Source organism: Convolutriloba macropyga, chromosome 6, assembly GCF_964194025.1.
Source record: "Convolutriloba macropyga chromosome 6, txConMacr16.3, whole genome shotgun sequence".
NCBI lineage: Eukaryota > Metazoa > Xenacoelomorpha > Acoela > Convolutidae > Convolutriloba > Convolutriloba macropyga.
The window spans coordinates 56,569,424-56,591,110 of NC_134473.1; the positions used below are offsets into that span (position 1 = coordinate 56,569,424).

Below are 21,687 nucleotides of genomic sequence, written 5' to 3' on the forward strand. Positions count from 1 at the left end.
GTGAGTCAAGATGAATAAATGTAACATTTTGTACAGATTTTTTTCCTTAGCATTAAAAGGCTAACTTTAAAATTTTATAATCGCCATATTTCTAATGACAATTTCCAGAGTGCCAGATTTTCCTATGGTTTTCCTACAGCGCCAGAACATAAAACTACCAAAGTGTGTGTTTCAAGCAAGATGACGTGACGTTTTTTAAGACTCATTTGCATATTTTAAATTTACACATCGAACAGCTACGCGGTTCTCAGCGAATGCCAGATTTTCTAAGTGACGCAAGTATATTACGTAAGACTTTTGGAAAATTTCAATTTTAGGGTAATAGTTTGAAGAGTATTGTGCAACTGGATAGTCTTCAATGTGTCTTACTTTGACAAGAGCTTGAGTTGATTTTTTTTATAATAGAACTTATTTGATGAACATTTTTACTAATTCATGGGATGAAACTCGTGAAACAGGGAAACTTTTGATATGCAATATATATATATATATATATATATATATATATATATATATATATATAAAACATAACCGACTAACGTCGGCCAAATTACTCTCAAACAACCGGCGCGCGGTTAGCTTTGTCAGTAGCTAGCCACGGTGTGTTGAGGCTAGATTTAGCTTAATTTAAGGGGCTTAAGGTGAACGCAGCGGGGTTGCACCAGAGCGGGGGTGCAAAAGTGAATTGGGGGGACTGATGTGGAGGCATTGGGTGGGGGTATGCGATCAATTTCTAAGAACCGCCCTTAACACCATAAGCATAAGTCATCAAAACAGTTTGAGCTGAAAAACAGCTGAAAAGCTCTATGAGCACTTAATGACAGCTGGGTGCTATCTATTTATCCCGTTACCGAAAAGGAAATGTCAAATGGGTATGACAAAAAATCGGTCAAGCAAAAAATTGCATAGAAGAGACATACAGGATTAAAATATTTGCTACAGACTGCTTTTGAGAGCAATTAACAATAATTTTTGTAAGTATCTTTTATGATAAAAATATTTCCACTTTAACTCAGCGTTAACGAGAATAATAAATAATGACATTACGCCTCATAACGGCAGCTGAAGTGTGGCGTCAACAAAGAGAGAGAGAGAGAGAGAGAGAGAGAGAGAGAGAGAGAGACCGAGTGAGAGAGAGAGAAAGAGACATAAAATCTGAACGAGAAAGAGAAAGAAGAAAACCTTAACCGATATATATATATATATATATATATATATATATATATATGGGGATATTTTTCACGATGAGACTCGACGCTGCAGTTTTTAGTTTTCTAGACTTGTTAGTAAATAAATCATATAGAAAAAAACTGAAAAAGGCAAAAATTAAAAAAAAAGTTTTCCGATTATGCAATAAAAGAGTTCAGAACCAATTTTTGTCTTTGGGGCTCTATCAATTTACCCATTTGCAACGCTTAAAAAAATTCCTTGGCCAGTAGTGATTGTTAAACTTAAAGACAAAAAAAGTTCAAACCTTGTGAAAACAATTGCAAATCTTTAAAAATCTTGCTAAAATTTGAATTATTAATATCTTGAAAAAACATTTCAATTATCTCACAAAATATCCACTATCACTGTTTTAAGCCTGAAATAGTTTCACCGGCGCATAAAGGTTTATAAATTTGGAATGGAATGATATTTTTCGGAAAAATTGAAAAAATTTAATTCCTATCCAAAAATTACAATAAAACTGGAATCTTAAAAAAATTGGTCAACATTCCAATCATTCTAATCCAGAAACTATGCAGCAGCTAATTTTCAATTCTGGGGGTAGGTCCCAGGGCCCCTGGTGCCGAAAACTATTCAAAAATTTGAAAATATTTTTAAAACAATGCTCAAATTCGTGATATTGAAATATTGGAAATTATTCCATTTCCTCTGAAAACTATTCAGTAAATACTATTAAACCGTAGAGGAGGTACCGCGGCTCTTGAGGGTGAAGAAACCTAATAAATGACAAAAAATTCAAAAACCTGAAATAAATGTAAGTTTTATAAAAAAAATTGCTTCAGTTAGTGACACCAAAAAGTTGAAAATTGTTCCATTGCCAACAAATGATTTCCAGTAACTTATTATCCAACCCTAACGAAAGTCTTTTGACCCCTGAGGCTCAAAAACCTAAATAATGTCTAAAGTTTTCAAAACAATTGAGAAAAATTGCAAGTTTTGTAAAAAAAAAAAACGCGAAAGTGCGTGATTTTAAATCATGAAAGATTATGCATTAATTATAGAAACTATACAGTAACGTATTTTCAGATCCTAGAGAGGGTTCCTTGCCTCTTGTGGCTGCAAAACTGTTAAAAAAACAACAAAAGTTTCATAAAGTAGGAAAGATTTATCAAAAAAAATTCTGAAATTCGTGATGTTAAAATGTTGAAAACATTCCATTACCACAAGCAACTGTGCAGTTACCTAAATTTACACCCTAGAGAACAAATAGGGCTGAGTTTTCTTGACAACTAGGGTAGATAAAACTCAAAATTGTCAAAACTCTTCAAGAAGCTTGAATAAAATTGTGCAAATTATTATAATTTTGCGTGTTTTTAGCCAGCGGCTGTTTGTCACTAGCTAGACACGGGGGGGGGGGGGGGGGGCTGATGAGGGTTGCCACTGGGATGGGGGTAACAACGCATGGAGGGTTGGGGGAAAAGTGGGGGCGGGGGCTCAACAGGAGGGTCTGCAACCTTTGATTTAAGAAGCTCAATTCGAAACAGTATCAAAACAGAGGTAGTACTACAGTTTGTTGTTTAAATTTTCCACATCCAGTTCGGATATTTAGAAAAGTTGGGTTTGTCATACATGTTGCAATTTTCAGTTTAAGTAGCTAAAAAGAAAGGTTGCAATGGTTAAGGTCTCAAACCTACTATAGTGATTTTTAAATAACTCTGCGACTGCCCGTTTTATGAAAAACAAAGCCGGCAAAACAACCGGAAGATACTAAAAAAATCTCCAGGTCAGTTTTTTATGAACTTGAAAAAATGTTCCGACAAATCTTAGCTATGGTTTCTATTTGTTTCTTTTAGATAGAGCTTTTCGAGCATGGTGTTCAAACTAATGTTCCGCTCAATTCTTTTACGGTTTTTGCTTCTATCACCACCAAAGCTATCCCCATCCCGGATGACAAAGGAGGAGGGAAACACCAACAGATCATACTGGAAGTCAATTTTTCATATATATTGTCTTAGATACCATATCAAAGACCATAACAATTCCTTAGATACCATATCCAAGATCGTAAAACCTAACTTTTGTTTTGATGAATTGCGAAGCCTTCATTTGGTTGCAGTGTTTGAATTATATTGCTAACTATTAGAAACCAAATCCAAGTTCATCTAAGGTGTTTTAGATACCATATCGAAGATCGTAAGGGTTTCTTAGATACCGTATCCAAGATCATACAACTTAATACTCGTGAGAGTGCATTGAAAAGCCTTCATTTGGTTGCAGTGTTTAATATTTTTGTTGAATCCACGAAACCATATCCAAGATTATATATAACGTCCTAGGTTCCGTATCAAAGAGCATAAAACGTTCCATCGTTGGGAAAACCATCGAAAATGTGCTGCTCTGCCTAAACTATCAATTTCATGTAATAACTTGAAAATCATACTAAAGATCATATATGGCATCTTAGAAACCATAGCAAGATCATCCGAGAAATTTTGCTCAGACTTGGATGGATCTACATATGGTTTTTGATATGGTACCTAAGAAGGGTCATCCCTTAGTATAACCCAAAATACAAAATTTTCTCCATGGAACCAAAAAAAAACTATAAATTTTGATTTTAAACTTTTGAAATGAACCTTTTGGCTCAAATAAGTTCAATGTACTGCAATACAGAAAAAAGTTTTCTATGCCCTGTATGCTTCCCGATAAAAGTTTTTCCCCATAAAAGGTTTATAGTAAAACTTCATTTCATTAGAAGAAAATATTTCTTCCTACTTTACGTTTGTCAAAATAACTGATAAAAAACTGCATCTGAATCTCAAAGGCATCATTCAGCTAGGCAACGCAGCCTTTTGATATCCCTTCAAGTATCTGCACTGTTAAATTTGTACAGTATTTTTGTTAACAACGTATAATTCAACAACGTTAAATTTTGAGAAAATTTGAATTAATTTTAGTATTACTCAAAAAGTCCTGAATAAGTGAGTTGTCAGGATACAACGTTGGTTGTTCTGAAATAGCAAATGAAACATACCCGACAGATTGCCGGAAAATAGCCGCCATTGATTCCAATAAGCATGATTGGGATTGAAATAACAGAAGATATTGAAAGAAAAAGATTTTTGTACAAAAACATTTTTTAAGTCCAATTTATTTTGATGGCATTTCGTAGTTGAACATAGTTCTGTTTCTTAGAGAGAGGCTACAGGGGCTACTATCAAACATACCCGGCAGATTGCCGGAAAATAGCCGCCGTTGATTCCAATAAGCACGATTGGGATTGAAAGAATAGAAGATATTGAAAAAAAAAATTTTGTACAAAAACATTTTTTAAGTCCGATTTATTTTGATGGCATTTCGTAGTTGAAGATAACGTACTTCTGTTTCTTAGAGAGAGGCTACAGGGGCTACTATCAATACCAATAAGCATTAGAGATGGTAACTAAGACTTATATTAACGACGTTCAAATAGCGGGCATCTAAAATTGGGCTTTATGGGTTTATCCCGTTTCTACTTCTGACTTCAATTTTTTATACTGACTCTGTTCATTTTGAATTGCTTTGCTGAGCAACTGATGTTCAAAATCACTTTTAGCAGAATGAGAGAAGAGAGAAACTAGTCTAGAGAAGTCAAAAAGATATCACGCAAAATGTTGAAAAAGCGGCAAAATGAGGTAAAGCGAAAAATTTTTTTATTCGACGAAGTAAAAAAAAAAAATAGGAGCGCTATAATAGCCGGCTGAGAAGATGAGGCGGCTATTAATAACAATAAGCATTAGAGAGAGGTAACTAATATTTATAGGAACGACGTTCAAATAGCGGGCATCTAAAATTGGACTTTATGGGTTTATCCCGTTTCTATTTGCTGACTTCAATTTTTTATACTGACTCTGTTCATTTTGAATTGCTTTGCTGAGCAACTGATGTTTAAAATCACTTTTAGCAGAATGAGAGCAGAGAGAAACTAGCCTAGAGAAGTCAAAAAGATTTCACGCAAAATGTTGAAAAGGCGGCAAAATGAGGTAAAGCGAAACATTTTTTTATTCGACGAAGTAAAAAAAAAATAGGAGCGCTATAATAGCCGGCTGAGAAGATGAGGGCGGCTATTAAAAATAATTTAAAATACAGTAATAGAAAACACACATTGAAATATAATAATTTCAGATCCTCGTGATGCCCAAATTTACAGTGCCCGTTTTTCCCATATCCAGTAAGAAAATATGAAATTGCAAAATTCGTGCCTCAAACTTGTGTAACTTAGGGAGTATGAGCAATGTAGGGGATGGACTCGGGGGTCAAACTTTAAGAACCACCCTACACATTATGACTGCATAATCTTAAACCTCCTCAACAGTGAGGAGACGTCATCAGAGATTTTCTGAGTGACGTCATCAGAGTCACCTAATCTAAAAAATTGGCTTAAAACTTGACCTTCGCTTTGGTCTGAAAATAGAACTTCGTGACTCTCCTCCTCTGTTAGCTGAAGATAGTGCGGCTGTTTGCATGATAGCGGCCAGTTTGCTAGTGCGACCACCACTGCCGCCAGCGCCACTGGAACTAATCAGACTGGCTCTACGATGGGAACCATCTGAAAATGTCAACCTTAGTCAATTACCGACGGCTCTCTTAAAAGATTGCACAAGAATATTGCAAGACTCTTGCAAGCTATGCGTTCGGATAACCTCACATGCTGAGGTCCCACACCGAAGTAATCTCTGCTCAGACTCAGTCGAGCGCAAACCTGTGCATTCTGCCCTGGAAATTACATAAGCTGTTTAACATCAAGAACGCACTTGAGTTTGATGAGAGGTCAAATCAAGTGCACTTTGAGCGCAGAAAATTTTGAGAGTACTTGAGTCTGATCTGAGACGGTTTCGGACTGGGACCTCAGCCTATGCTTAATTTGCACTATTTGCCCACTAAATTTCTAAGTATCCTCCTTTCACCTCCTTGTTGAAAACAGGAGAACTTTTGATATAACTCCCTGTTTGCAGTAGTCGACATTTACCGCTAAGCTACGCTCACAATGAGTCTAATCCCTCGCAACCGCTTTTGCTTTAGCTACCCCGGGCCGAGGAATTTGGCCAAAATTATGTAAGATCAACGGCAACCAGCGTTGACAAGTCGGAAAATTCACCGCAATTTTCTTACATAATTTTGCGTTGAATGCGTTGAATTTAAAGACAAAAATTCAACGCATTCAGCGCAAAATTATGTAAGAAATGGCGGTGAATTTTCCAACTTGTCAACGCTAGTTGCCGCTGATCGTACATATTTAGCGTTGAATTTAGCGTAGATCTTACATATTTAGCGTTGAATTTAGCGTAGATCTTACATATTTTTGCGTTGAATTTAGCGTTGATCTTACAAAAGATCAACGCGTAGAACTCTTGGTATGGGACTCGAACCACTGACCTCCTGTTTACTTGTCGCCTCTTCTACCATTGCGCCACCGTACCTTGGTTTCCTTAAGAGCCGCAATCCTTATAAAGCGTAGATCTTACAAATTTTGCGTTGAATTTAGCGCAGATCTTACATATTTCGCGTTGATTTTAGCGTAGACCTTACATATTTTGCATTGAATTTGGCGTAGAACTTGCATATATTTCGTTGAATTTAGCCTTGATCTTACATATTTTTCGTTGAATTTAGCCGAGATCTTACATAATTTCAACGTATTCAACGCATTTATCATGTGAGAAGTACTGGGAAAAATTTAAAATTTTTTTTGTTTCCTAAAATGGTCTGAAATGGTTTTTGCACCGTAAGAGAGCAAATGGTTATTTTTTGCTGACTTCATTTTTCTCAATTGTGAAGTATAGGGGTCGAAACAGTAAAAACAATTAATTTTTCGAAAAAAAACTATAAAAGAGCACTAAAAAAGATTTTTTCTGACTTCTTGTTACTCACCTTTGGAGTATAGGGTTCGAAATAGTGAAAAAATTAATTTTTCGAAAAAAAAACTTGAAAAAGTTTTGAAATTGTAAAATGGTCTGAAACGGATTTTGCACTATAAAAGAGCACTAAAAAGTGATTTTTCTCACCTGTGCAGTATAGGGTTGAAACAGTTAAAAAATTAACTTTTTGAAAAAAAACTTGAAAAATTTGAAATCGTAAAATGGTCTCAATTTTTCTGCACTGAACAACCCAATTTTATGATCTCTAGCCACCTAACAATTAAACCAATCCCCCTCCGCCCTCCCCCCCTTCCCCCCAACAACACCCCCTACCCCCCACACTCCAACGCTAAATATGTAAGATCTACGCTAAAATTCAACGCTAAATATGTAAGATCTACGCCAAAATTCAACGCAAAATTATGTAAGCTAAACGTTGAATGCGTTGAGTTTATGTAAAATCTACGCTAAATTCAACGCTAAATATGTAAGATCTACGCTAAAAATCAACGCTAAATATGTAAGATCTAAGCCAAAATTCAACGCAAAATTATGTAAGATTAGCGTTGAATGCGTTGAATTTATGTAAGATCTACGCTAAATTCAACGCTAAATATGTAAGATCTACGCTAAAATTCAACGCTAAATATGTAAGATCTACGCCAAAATTCAACGCAAAATTATGTAAGATTGGCGTTGAATGCGTAGAATTTATGTAAGATCTACGCTAAATTCAACGCTAAATATGTAAGATCTACGCCAAAATTCAACGCAAAATTATGTAAGATTAGCGTTGAATGCGTTGAATTTATGTAAGATCTACGCTAAATTCAACGCTAAATATGTAAGATTTACGCCAAAATTCAACGCAAAATTATGTAAGATTGGCGTTGAATGCGTAGAATTTATGTAAGATCTACGCTAAATTCAACGCTAAAATATGTAAGATCTATGCTAAAAATCAACGCTAAATGTGTAAGATCTACGCCAAAATTCAACGCAAAATTATGTAAGATTAGCGTTGAACGCGTTGAATTTATGTAAGATCTACGCTAAATTCAACGCTAAATATGTAAGATCTACGCTAAAATTCAACGCTAAATATGTAAGATCTACGCAAAAATTCAACGCAAAATTATGTAAGATTAGCGTTGAATGCGTTGAATTAATGTAAGATCTACGCTAAATTCAACGCTAATTTTGTAAGATCTACGCTAAAATTCAACGCTAAATATGTAAGATCTACGCCAAAATTCAACGCAAAATTATGTAAGATTGGCGTTGAATGCGTAGAATTTATGTAAGATCTACGCTCAAGCGTAGATCTTACATAAATTCTACGCATTCAACGCCAATCTTACATAATTTTGCGTTTTTTAGCGTTGACACCTCGGCCCGGGACAGATTTAAATACTGAATGACAGCAATTTCCATCAATCCAAAAATTTAAAAGTCAAGCAAAAGAAAGTTCTAGAAGAAAACGGTTAGAGAGCAATTAATAATCATAATATCTTGATCTGTTCTGAAATCACCCACAATGCGATTCAACTACAAGCACTTCAAATTTGTTATTCATGTGGAAAACATTTCCAATTTGGAAGGCTTGTAAATTTCACTTGCCTAAGTATTTTTTTTTAGTTTTTGCGATGCTATTTCAATCTAACCACTCAAATTTTTTGTCCAGATACTTTTACTGATTAAAAAAAAACTTTTGAACAATCGTTCTAAAAATGTTTAGAGTTATTTATTTTCTACATTTAATTATGTTTAGGTGCAGCAAATGTTATTATGATTTAAAAAAGGTTCAATTTTATTGGTTTAAATTAAACGGTAGTAACGCGAAAAATCAAATTGAAATAAAAAGAAGATTAAATCCATTGCAAATTAACTAAATGAATAACAGAGGGTTTTTTCCTATACCAAACTGACCAAAACTGTGAAACTAGTATAAAGTGACTACTTACTTATTCATACCTGAAAAAAGATCTTTTGGCCACTAACCACACGCTCAATTTATACTTTAACTTCTCGCTGTTTAGTGATCAAAATCAGTCTTTGTTTAAACAAAGCGGAATTCTCCCGAAAAAATCTGATAGCGGCAAATCATAAGAGCACAGCAGCAAAAATAACTTGAAAGTTTTAGAAAAAATAGAAAAAAAACATAGCAACAAAAGTTTACCAGAGTCGATAAAGTTGACAAAGTTTCCTTTTTAAAAGTTCTTGCTTCAAACCTCAAGTTCATTCCCAACCACTTGGGCCACTCTTTTTGCAATTGTTATACCTAACCGACTAATGTCGGAAGAATTGCTCTCGAACGAATAGTGGGAGCTCAAATCTATTGCAACCTGCTTAAGTCGGGGGGGGGGGGGGGGGGTATGTTTTAATGTAATAAAGGAAGGTTTCTTGTCAATAGAGGTTTTTATACACCACTATAAAATCGGTGCAATTTTTATTTGATTTTTCATTTAGTAAGTGAACTGCCGTCAACTGAATTCAACTGCTTAGCATAAAATTCTGAATGAGAGACAAACTTAAATCACTTAAATTGAAAACTGATCACTCAATTAATTGAACAACTGAAAACTTAAGAGAACAAAAACACACCAAGCACATAAAGACACTAAAGTAGAAGCAAAATAACGTCATAAACAGATGAACAGATACCTCGCTCCATCAGGCTCTGCGGAATGAAAAATGAATACAAAAAAAATGAGCGTCACGCCCTAAAACAAACGCCAAAGTGTATCGCAATATGGTTACCCGCAAAATGCACTTTCGAAGACAAAAATCCTGTAACTTACAAACAGATGCTTTTTTGCTTGATGTAAACAATTCTGAAAGTCTAAAATTGGAGGAAATAGTGCTTAAGTTGCAAATTGCGTAAAATGTAGAATGAGTGTCAAATATTAGCTATCTAACCAGCTGACCCATTTTTGAAGTAAAATTTGGTTTTAAATTCTTTCATTTTTGCGTGTTTCTGTTTCCAAATCCAAGGATGCAAATATACTCGAAAAAATGTTACTGTAATCAAAGAGAACGTTTTTGTCGTAAAAGATGTCAAACAAATGAAATAGATGAAGACTTGGAGGCTCGGTAATGTGCGATTGCACATAAGGTTCTGACCCCGCTCATCCATAATTTTGGCATAATTGTCTACCAAATGAGAAACAGTTAGAAAACCCAAAAATTAAAGTATTTTTCAAAAAAAAATTGGTGTATGAACGAAAAGATAGCCTCCAAAGCAAATAACTGTAGAGTAAAAAATTCTGCATTAGATTGATGAGATATGCCAATATTAAGAAAGCGAGTCAAGACGAACAGCAAAATCAAAAAACAACAAATATTAATTACATCAAAAACTTTATGTCCGTTTTAAAAAACAAAACTTAATTACAAAGTCAAAATAGCGTCCGATGAAACTGAAATTAAACAAAAACAACTTGGAATTCAAAAAAAAAGATATAAGACGAGTCCACAATAAGGCTTGGTAACAAGTAGACAATAAAGAACAAAAACAGAAATTCGCTTATTTAAAAAAAAAAACAATTAATTTCAAAGTAATGAAAACCATTAGAAATCAACTAAAACATCCCTTTGGTTTACAATTAACAAGGCTTCTATACAACGGAATTAAGAACCGTCGGAATTCAAATTTTAATGCGGTTAAAAAACAACAAACAGACAACAAACAAAAAATCAATTAAAACTTGCCAGAAAACACTTTCGAAGCGTTCGAAAAAAAAACTTTTTTCTACAGACATGAGAGCCATTAGTCACAAAACGAAATAAATTATAAATCTCCATTCTTCTTTCAAAGGAAGCCCATGAGAGCTGTAATTAACCAGACTATGTCTTACGTTTACAAAAAGAACGTCAAATGAGAGAAAAATCGAATATTAATTTACTTTTTTAACGAATTCTTTAAACACATTAAATTTTATGATACCAATCTCTTTTGACAGCTTCCCTTGGCAACAATAATGTCATTTTCGGCATGTAAATAACGAGACTAAGTAACAAACAGAAAATAAAAGGAACAAAATTGCGAAGTTGAATTGTTTTTTTATTGTTTTAGAAAACAATTGTTTTCAAAGTCATGAAAGCCATCAGCTATCTTATATTATCAAAAAATCGACTCATTTATTTTTTTAAACCAAAAACCAATGAAACTGCGTCATTGTTCAGGAAGTTTCAGACGACTAGAAAGACAAAGTAAAAACAACAGTTAAAGACAAAATTTAAAAAATTCAATTAAATTCTTCGAGAAAGTAGTGTCGAAGCCGTAAAAAAACCAACCTATATCTCTAAGGATTTAATTTTTAATTTCATCATTTTTTTTTGTTTTCAACGCCAATAATGTCATATATGCACTGTCAATCAAGTGACAATGTGACAAATCTAGAAAAGATGAAAAATGGCAAATAACTAAAAACAAAAAGAATTGTGAAGTCTGGTATTATTAAAGCCGGGAAACCATAAATTATAGCGTAAACCTGCAATAAAGATTGAATTTGAAAACAGTAGAAAAGAGAAGGACACTTTAATTGCTGACTCTAAGCTACAAGTTGACCAAATTAAAAGAAAAATGGAGGCAAAGTTCAATAAGCCATTTTTCATTTAAAACTCAAATATTTTTACAGGTCAAATGACCATAAGTTTTCAAGCAATAATCTAGATAGAATTTTTTGGAGTTTATCAGGAAGCGAATTGGATCTATCACTACAGAGCTTTGATTTGATTTGATCTGTTATTTAACTATTTTATAAAAAAGATCAAAATTTTTTAATAAAAAAGACCGACTAATTACAATCCAAATTACTTTTGGAATGTAAGAGTCCAAGATTGGTCCAAAACTAGCAGTGCTAATGTGGTTCCTCCATTAAGAACCCTTAATTTTTCTAGTGTCATAGATATAGATATTTTGATAGTTAAGAAATCAAAAATAAATGCTGTTTTTTTAGTAATCAACGAATAAAGTTAGCAAAAAACGGCAAAGTTTTAATTACAGAGCACTCGCAACGGAAGTTGAAGTAGAAAAAGCCCTTTTTTGAGTCTACAAATTTTGTTTTAGTGGTGTTTGGGTGTGCGCTTCCCGCATTTTCAATCAAAGTAAACGAAAGAAACTTATTTCGTGCTGTTTTTGATGAAAATTGTGAAATATTTACTCAGAATTTTTTTGACAAAAAAAATTAGTCCACGATTTTTTTCGTCTTTAAAAAAATCAACAAGATTTTTTGAAAAATTTTAACAAAGTTTAGCAAAATTGGCAAAACTTCAGTTAAAAATTCCCAAAATTTTGAATACAATCAACGGAATTCACTCTATTTTCCCCAAAAGTTTAAACCTCGATGACTCCCTGTAAAAAGCGAAAATCTAAAAAAAAATATTCTAATTCTATATTCTACGCTACACAAGCTTTTTAATGATACCAGTCTCAACTCTCTACGATGAATATAATCGATCGGCCAAAATTGTCTGAACAAAAAAAACCGATTTGAGTATATTGTTCCTGCCCCCTCAAGAGGGGTCGGAACAATAAGAAAATATTTCTAATGATTTCTACTGCTAAGAATTTGGGAAGCACATTTTGAATCGGAGAGGTTAAAAAACAAAAAAGAATGGAAAAGAGAAAAGAACTCAATAAATTCTGGTCTGACGGAACGGAAACAATCTACACATTTTTAGTGTTTTTAGCTCTGTTTTTTTTTTATAATATGTGGCACATTACTTCCTACTCAAATTCTTTTATGCAACGATTACTAGCTTCCTTTGAGTACAATTTATAGCTTACGTTTTCTTATCCATTAATGCTAAAAATGTTTCTGAGACAAGCGATGCTATAGATTGTAACGTAGTACAACCATCAGTTTGAATGAACTGAAGAACTGCTAGGAACACCAGAGAACAATAGAGCAAAAATTTTGCCCTAAATATATTTACACTGCTGCAATAATCAACACGTTTTGATCTAATTATGCTTCATTTGCATATAATAGACTTGTAAGCCGTCTATCACAGATAGAGACAATACAGATCTAAGATGAAACTCCGAAAAAGTTTTTTATCAGGGACCTCTATTACAACTTTCAGTTTGACATTGAACTAATTCAAACTAAAGTTAAATTTAAAAAGCAAAAGTCATTTTTATTGAGGTAAGTTCTGATCAAAATCTAATCACGTAAATGGCCTAAAAAGTTTCGTAGAGAGAGTTAGAAACGACGTCAAGCGCGCAGGGCCGTAAGATAAACAAAATTTACTTTCTTCATCTATGCTCATTGATCAAATTTAAAACATAAAAATAGCTTCAGACGACCAAACAAAAACATAGAAGGGCACAATCTGACCATCAATCCTGATCAATGATTAAAGAAAATATTAAAACAAGAATGAAGTGTGAATGGATTGGAAAAACTGTTTAGAAAAAAGCCTATCCAAAAATTTTTAAAAATGTAAATACCTAAAGAAGTGAAACCCAAAGTCAAATTGCCACAGGTGAACAGAAAAGACTAGCGAGAAAGTAAATTTTAGCTCAAACACCGTTTACTGCTTCTCTTTACAATTATAACGGGAGAACTTCACGCCGGAAACTGATCTTAAAATAAAACTTAACCAAAAGAAGACCGGAAACAACTTGAAGTAGAAAAATGACAAAGCTCACTGACCTAAAGCGGATCATAAACAATTATACCAAACATTTTGAAACAAGAACAAGAAAAATAGCTTAAAAATTTAACTAACAAAAAATGATATTGCATCTGATAAAATTTACTTCAGTTGCGACTTCAGAAAACTATTGGCAATACTAATAAGATTTTGTAATATAGGTGATTTGCAACACAAAATTACCGTTTAAAAGACAATCTAAGCAAGACAAAAGCGAGGAGAGGGAAAGGAATTTACAAAAGAGAAGATCAAAAAAAATTTTTGCCATAAAGTCCTTTATAAAATTTCGAAGTCCAACCTCCAAACCATTATTCTAGGAAAAGTTTCAATTACATTTTATGGTGTGTCAGTCACCCACCCAATACTTAGCGGAGACAAAATGCATGGATTAAAAAACCCGGTAAAAGTGAAAAATGACGCATCTAGCTTTTAATTTTCAGTTCATAGAAGCAACAACAAAAAAATAGCTCCTAATTAAGGATTGACCATGAAAAAATACAGTGGGAACCATTAACTCAGAGTAAACGGACCAAAACGATAAAAACAGACAACATTAGGCACTGATTTGTTCTAATTTACTCGACTTCATTCAAAAAAATTTTTTTAAAATAAACAAAAAACTTAAACAACTTAAGTCGGGCAAAATTATCTCAAAAGGCCGGTGAGCAGTTGGCATCGGTAGTACCCAGCTGGGGCTCAGAGATGCTGGCATAGGGGGTCCAGCAATAGGGGGATCGAGGCATTTGGTGCACAGGGCTGGGAGGGTAGGAATAGAGGGGGTCCAACCGCCAGTTAGAGGAGGGAGGAGTTGGGGACTGCGTTGGGTGGTGTGAGTGGGTGGTGTGATTGAATTCAGGGGAGTCACTGAGGGTCAAGATCGAGAACCACATTTCGCACCATAAACACATTTCTCTTCTCCGAACAGTTTTGCAGTTTTGGTGGATCACATTTTTAGAGACTGGTTAAGCGTAATGCTCTAAAGGAACTTAATGCCCTCCGAGTGTTACCTGTTTATCCCGTTTTTGCAAACGAAAAGATAAAAGGAAAACAAAAAATGGAAAAGTAAAAAACGGCGTAAAAAGACCATTGTACTCACATAATTGCTACGAAATTCGTCTGGGAGCAATTAGTCAAATTGAAGCACCATCAAAACAGCCGAAACAATTAATTCCAACCACACAACACTATAAAAGATGCTACATAAAATTAAAGAATACAAAAGTTGCCAAAATTTAGCCGGTAGACTGCCTGAAAAGCTGCGTAGTAGATTTGCGCGTAGTAAAATACAGATGAAGATAGATACATAATGGGGTTTGAAAAAGTTTTCCCGGCCACCTATAGAAAATAACTCAAAGGGGCTGTGCATTGAGATCAATTTTGTGTGCAAAAATTTTGGCATCGCAGAGGTTCAAACTTCAGTCAGAAGCGCAAGCGTTAACCACTCGGCTATCAGGCCCCTGTCACCAATAATTATACAATTGATTTTGTTTTAGCAACAGGTATAGTTTTTGAATTTGAGCAATTTAGTTCACACAAAAAGCAAGAAATCAATCGTGACGAAATCACTGAAAATGTTCTAGATCAAACCAAAAACAAAAGAGCACAGACGACACATATAGTCGACAGATTGCCTGAAAATAGACATAGTTGAGGCGCTTGACACACATCGGGTTAGAAACAGAAACATAGCTGGCAGATTGCCATAAAAAAGCCGCAATAGCTTCCTGGATTTGCATTCTCAAAATTAAAAAAGCAAAAAACAGACCAAAAAACTTATTTTTCATAAGGTGTGAGATGTTAAATTTTTACTGAGAATCTGTATAACTTATTGCTGCTTCTATTAACTGCCCTCAAACTAACCTTCAATTAGAGTGATATACACACACTTGAACTAACTCACTTGAATTAAAGAAAAAAAGTTAATTTCAGAGCAAGGAATCCATTTTTGAGAGTGAGGTAAATCACGTGTGACCAAAAATTTAATCACACGAATGAACAAACAAAACTCGCTCCACCAGAAGTGAACAATGACGTCATGCACGCAACTCAGTTGAAATTGCACGAAAAAAAGAACAAAAAGCAGATTTGAAGTAATTGTGAGGTCATATGGTCGTAACAAAAGTTTTGACGGCGAAACAAAAAACACAAGAGAAGGCCAATAATAGCCTTAGCAATCGCTTCAAGGCTAATAAAAAGAAAAAAGGAACAGAAATTGAGAGAACTGTTTTCTTAGGGCCAGAGTGTTCTTATTCGGTTTGCATTTTCAAATAGATTCTATAACTAAACTTAAATCAGCATCTGAAAAGCGTGTTATTGAGCCTGGTACTAACATCAGCTAGCATCGGTTTTAATGAACTTTAATACCCTACTGCACAAATACTTAGTGACGAACATTTAACGATTTAAACCATTTTTATTCATTTTGCTTTGTTGATTTTGAAAACATTCAATACATTGCGTAATTCAAAGATTGAAAAGAATTTAATATCTGTTTAGTTAAAACAATGAGTGAGGTGAGTCAGAAGTCAAGTGTGATAATCGTAAGAATATAAAACGAAAAACGAGATCAAAATTTAAAAGTTAAAGGGAAGGGAGCAGTCCTTCATCAACAATTCTATCCACAGAATCGAATGGAAAAACTCACAACTCATGCTCCCGAGCAGCATATCAATTGAGCAATGCAGCCAGCCAAAAAGACTAACTATCTCAAATGGCGAGAAAAAAATAATCAAATCAACCGACCAAAAAAATCATTGTTAAAAATCTTGACACTTTTACGCTCAAGGCCAACTTTGACTCATTAAAATATACACATTAACCCAGGCACCAGCCTTGGAAGAATATTACTGGCCATTAAAGATTGAAAAGAGAGAGAGAGAACTTTTTCTAACGGTCAAAGAGTTCTTATTCGGTGTGCAGTTGCAGTTGGATTCTATGACTATACTTTATTCAGCTTTCGAAATGAAAGATATTAAGCCTAATACTAACGTCAGCTAGAAACGGTTTAAATTAGTTGTGATAACCCACTGCACAAATAATTAGTGTCCAAGATTTATTGATTTTTGCCCCTTTTTTCATTTTGCTCTGTTCATTTTGAACAAGTTTATTACATTGCGCAATCCAATGATTGCAAAAAAATTTAATAACCGTTTAATTAAAACAATGAGTGAGGTAAGTCAGAAGTATTGTGTGAAAATCGTAATAATATAAAACAGAAAACAAGATCAAAAATTAAAAGTTAAATCGATGGGAGCAGTCCTTCCTCAAAAATCAATCCACAGAAACGAATTGAAAAACTCAGAACTAATGTACCCGAGCAGCATATCAATTGAGCAATGCAGCCAGCCAAAAAGACAAACAATCACAAATGTTGAGAAAAAAATAATTAACCCAGGCTTAAGCCTCTAAAAATTTAAAAAGAAATCGGGAAATGTGACAAGCGCTTTGAAAATAATGAAAATTTGAGATTGTTAAACTTAGAAAATGTCAGAAAATTTTGCAAAATTTGAAAAAAAATGAAATTTTTAATAAGTTGTTGCTAAAAATTGTGAATTTATTATCTGCAGAACCATTTAATTGTTTTCAGAGAGTATCCAATAACAACGTTTCAAGTCCAAAATTGTTTCACTGTCGCATAAAATCGATAAACTAGGAACATGACAATTTTCAGAAAAATTGAAAAAAATGCAAAATTTTGTCACATTAAAATTTTGAAAATTATTTTATTGCCTATGACAACTATGCACTAACATGCTATCAAATCCAAGAGAAGTTGGCTTGATCACTGGGGAGAGAATTACTCAAAAACGACAAAAATGCATGTTTAAGAAACATAGCTGGCAGATTGCCAGAAAACAGCCGCAATAGATTCGTAGATCGGCAGTCGAAAAGAAACAGTAGAAAAGACAGATCGAAAAAATTTGTCTTTTCATTGAAGGCTGATCTATTATATTTTGATTAAAAATCTGTATAAGTTATTGCTGCCTCTATTAGCTGATCTCAAATAACCTTCATTTAGAGTGACACACACCCATTTGACCTTATCTCTTTGAATTAAAGTAAATAAAAGTCAATTTCAAATTGAGGAAGTCGTTTTTGAGAGTGAGGTAAATCAAGTGTGACCAAAAATTTAATCAAGCGCATGAACAAAAAAACTCGCTCCACTAAGAGCGAAAAATGACGTCACACATGCAATTCAGTTGAAATTGCATGAACGAATGAACAAAGTGGCTGTGACGTTATATGGTCGTAACAAAAATCACGACGACGAAATAAAAAAAACCAAGAGAAGGCCAATAAAAGCCCCAGCTATGGCTGTGCGGCTATTAATAAAGAAAAGGTTATTTTGACAAAATCAAAACCTTGGAAACCATTCCATCGCCACGACTAACTATGAATTAGCCTCTTTTCAAACCGTAGAAGAGGTTCACTGGCCCATGCTGCTGTGTTTATATAATATACCTTTGCGTGTTTCTGTTTCGAGTAGCAAAAGCTCGTAAAGAGAATTAAAATCTTGCAAAAAAAGTTTGTAAATATTGACAAGCAGCCTTGAAAATTGACGGAAAAAACGTTACAAAAATTGTTTCATTTAACGCTCAAAAAGTCCGACTTGAAAACACGCACTGCCAGCAGCTGCAAAGCTGTGTCAGTTGTGTCTAACGGCCTATTATGAATTTTGATGCCCGCTGAGATTCACCAGCTTATCCCGTTTTGTATGGTCAAAGTCATAAAAAATATACAAAAACATCTTAATAAAAGCATAACAGTACAGGTCCCGGAATACAATAAAAGAAATGAATGAAAAAATAAAAACTAGTCGAAATCTACGTTCATAAAAACCAATAAACTCAGAAAATTTTAATTTTTTTTCAGAATTAATTTAAAAAATTTCAAATTCTTTACGAAAACTGCAAAATCTGGGAAAATTAAAACCGTAAATTCATTCCATTGTTCTTAACAACTCTGCAGTAACTTGTTATGAATACCAAGAGGAGGTGCCTTGGCCCTGGGTCTAAAAAAACTCGATAAATGACAGACGTTTTCAAAAAATTGAAGAATTGCAAGATTTATAAAAAAAATTTTGCAAGTAACCCTGGAGGAGATGCCCTGGCCCTGCAGCTAGAAAAACAAAAAAAATGACAAATTTTTTTTTCGTGAATAAATATAAAAAAGTTCAAGTTCTATCAAACAAAATTCTAAATTTCGTGATACAAAAATGTTGAAAGCCAATTCAATTGTACTAGAAACTATGCAGTATCCTCTTATCAAGTCCTAGAGATGATCCTTTGATCCCTGGGTCTGAAGAAATAAAAAAGTGGAAAGAAGTTCAAATATTGAAAAAACATAGCTGGCAGATTGCCAGAAAATAGCCGCAATAGATTCGTAGATCGGCAGTCTAAAAAACAGTAAAAAAGACAGACCAAAAAAATTCGTCTTTTCATTGAAGGCTGATCTGTTATATTCTGATTAAAAATCTGTATAAGTTATTGCTGCCTCTATTAGCTGATCTCAAATAACCTTCATTTAGAGTGATACACACCCATTTGACCTTATCTCTTTGAATTAAAGTAAATAAAAGTCAATTTCAAAGTGAGGAAGTCATTTTTGAGAGTGAGGTAAGTCAAGTGTGACCAAAAATTTAATCACGCGCATGAACAAAAAAACTCGCTCCACTAAGAACGAAAAATGACGTCACACATGCAATTCAGTTGAAATTGCATGAACGAATGAACAAAAAATGGCTGTGACGTCATATGGTCGTAACAAAAATCATGACGACGAAATAAAAAAAAACCAAGAGAAGGCCAATAATAGCCTCAGCTATCGCTGTGCGGCTATTAAAAAAATAAAAGTTTTATCAATTAATCTCTAAAATGCATGATGTTGAGATATTGAAAACCATTTTAGTTCCACTTGAAACTATTGAGTAAAATTTTATCAAAACCAAAAGGAGGTGCTCTGAACAGTGGGACAGGAAGAACTCCAAAACGACAAAAGTTGAAAATTTTTGGTATAATTTATTGAGTTTGTGTATGACACAAAATACATCTCACAAACGTTAATTGTTATGATCTTCTGAAAGCGCCAATTGAGGACTGATTAAATTTTTTAAATGAAACTCACAAATGACGAAAAAACGAGAAAAATTGCCACAACCATTTTGGGCTTAAAAGCTCGTAAACATGACCATTTAATTTTGAATTAAGGCCCCTCCCAGCAGCTGCACAACACTCAACACTTGGAAGGAATACTAAAATCAGCTGAATACCTGTAATGAAACTCGATACCCGCTGAGTTTTACCTGTTTATTCCGCTTTGAAAGCTAAAACTAATTTTAAAAAAGCGTAAAAACAAAACCGTCTAATGTCGGGCGAATTGCTGCCGTGAACAGACCGGCGAGCGGTTGTCTCCGTAAGTAGCTAGCCACTGTTTACTGAGGCTAGCTTTAGCTTAATTGAAGGGGCGGGAGGTAAGCGCAGCTGGGGTGGGGTGCACAGCATCGGGGCAACAGGGGGGGCAACTGTGGGAGGGAAACTTTAGCTGCACGGGGCCATTACGGCCGGAACGATGAGCAGGGATAGGGATTTGGCACTCATGGAGAGCGAGCTTGGGAAGGTTGGGGTGATCGGATCAATTTCCAAGAGCCCCCTTCACACCATAAGTATATGTCTCCAAAAGAGTTTCTGTGAATCGAACACTTGATTACTAGTGAGCTGAAAGGCTCTACTAGAACCTAAAACCCAATGGGCCCTACCTTTTATCCCGTTTCTGAGGAGAAAAAGTCTAATGGGTCAGACGAAAAACTGATGAAACGAAAATTCGTTTAAAAGAAAACCAGCAGGAATAATATAATTGCTAAACTTCGTTTGAGAGCCATTAACAATGATTTCCTAAAAAAAATTTATTGAAGTCGTTTTTGATAAAACAATTCTACTATAAATCTGCATTAATGAGGGTAATAGACGATAACATCACGCCAATTAACAGCAGTTGATGTGCGGCATCAGCAAAAGAGTTAAGGAAAGAGAGAGAGAGAGAGAGAGAGAGAGAGAGAGAGAGAGATAGAGAGAGAGAGAGAGAGAGAGAGAGAGTAAGATAGAGATAAAATCATGAACAAGAAAGAGAAGGAAAGAAACCTTAATTCGACAGAAGGAGAGAGAGATAGCTAAAAAAAACTTTCCATGATGAGATTTGACTCTGCATTCAATTTTTCTAGCTTTGTTCGTAATTAGATCATACAGAAAATACTGAAAGGAAAGTGCAAAATTCAAAAGAAAAGTTTCCACATATTGCATCAGAGTGAAGAAAATGTTTAAAAACATTTTTGGTCTCCGGATATCTGACATGTAACCCATCTGCAATACTTCAAAAAACTTCATTTTGCCAGTAATAATAGCTAAGCTCAGAAAAGGACTAAAATATTCATCAATTTTTTAAAATAATTGCAATTTTTAACCAAATATTGGTGAATTTTGTGATATTGATATCTTCAGAACCAATCAATTGTCTTAAGTGACTATTAAGTATCCCAAATTCCAAAGAAAAACTTCCGGATTTCGCAATGAAATTGTTCAAAACTATTTTTTTGTTTCTGGAGTTATGTCAAGTAGCCCATCTGCAAAACTCGAAAAGGTTCTTGGCCAGTAATGATCGCGAAACTCAGAAAAGGACAAAAATATTCAAAAACTTTGAAAACAATTGCCAATTTTAACAAAATCTTGCTAAAATTCAAGTTATTAAAACCTTCAAAACCGTTTCATTGTCTTAACAGAATCCAGTATCCCTATTTCAAGCTTTAAATAGTCTCACTGGCTCATAGAGATCCATAAAATTGGAAATTGATAATCATTATCCAAAAAATTGAAAAAAAATTATCAAATAATTCCAGTGAGACTTTAAATATTCTTTAAATTTCAGTGAGACTTTAAATAGTCTCACTGGCTCCTAGCGATCCATA

The 21,687-nt window shown here is 34.2% G+C and overlaps 1 protein-coding gene across 1 annotated transcript in view; it reads right to left on the reverse strand.

Annotated features, from left to right (window-relative positions):
- Positions 1 to 21,687, reverse strand: part of LOC142341067 (uncharacterized) — a 131,543-nt gene that overhangs the window by 19,607 nt on the left and 90,249 nt on the right. The window contains exon 13 of the mRNA XM_075391918.1: positions 5,602 to 5,758. Coding sequence (XP_075248033.1) covers positions 5,602 to 5,758 — 157 coding nt within the window. The remainder of the gene's footprint in view (positions 1 to 5,601; positions 5,759 to 21,687) is intronic.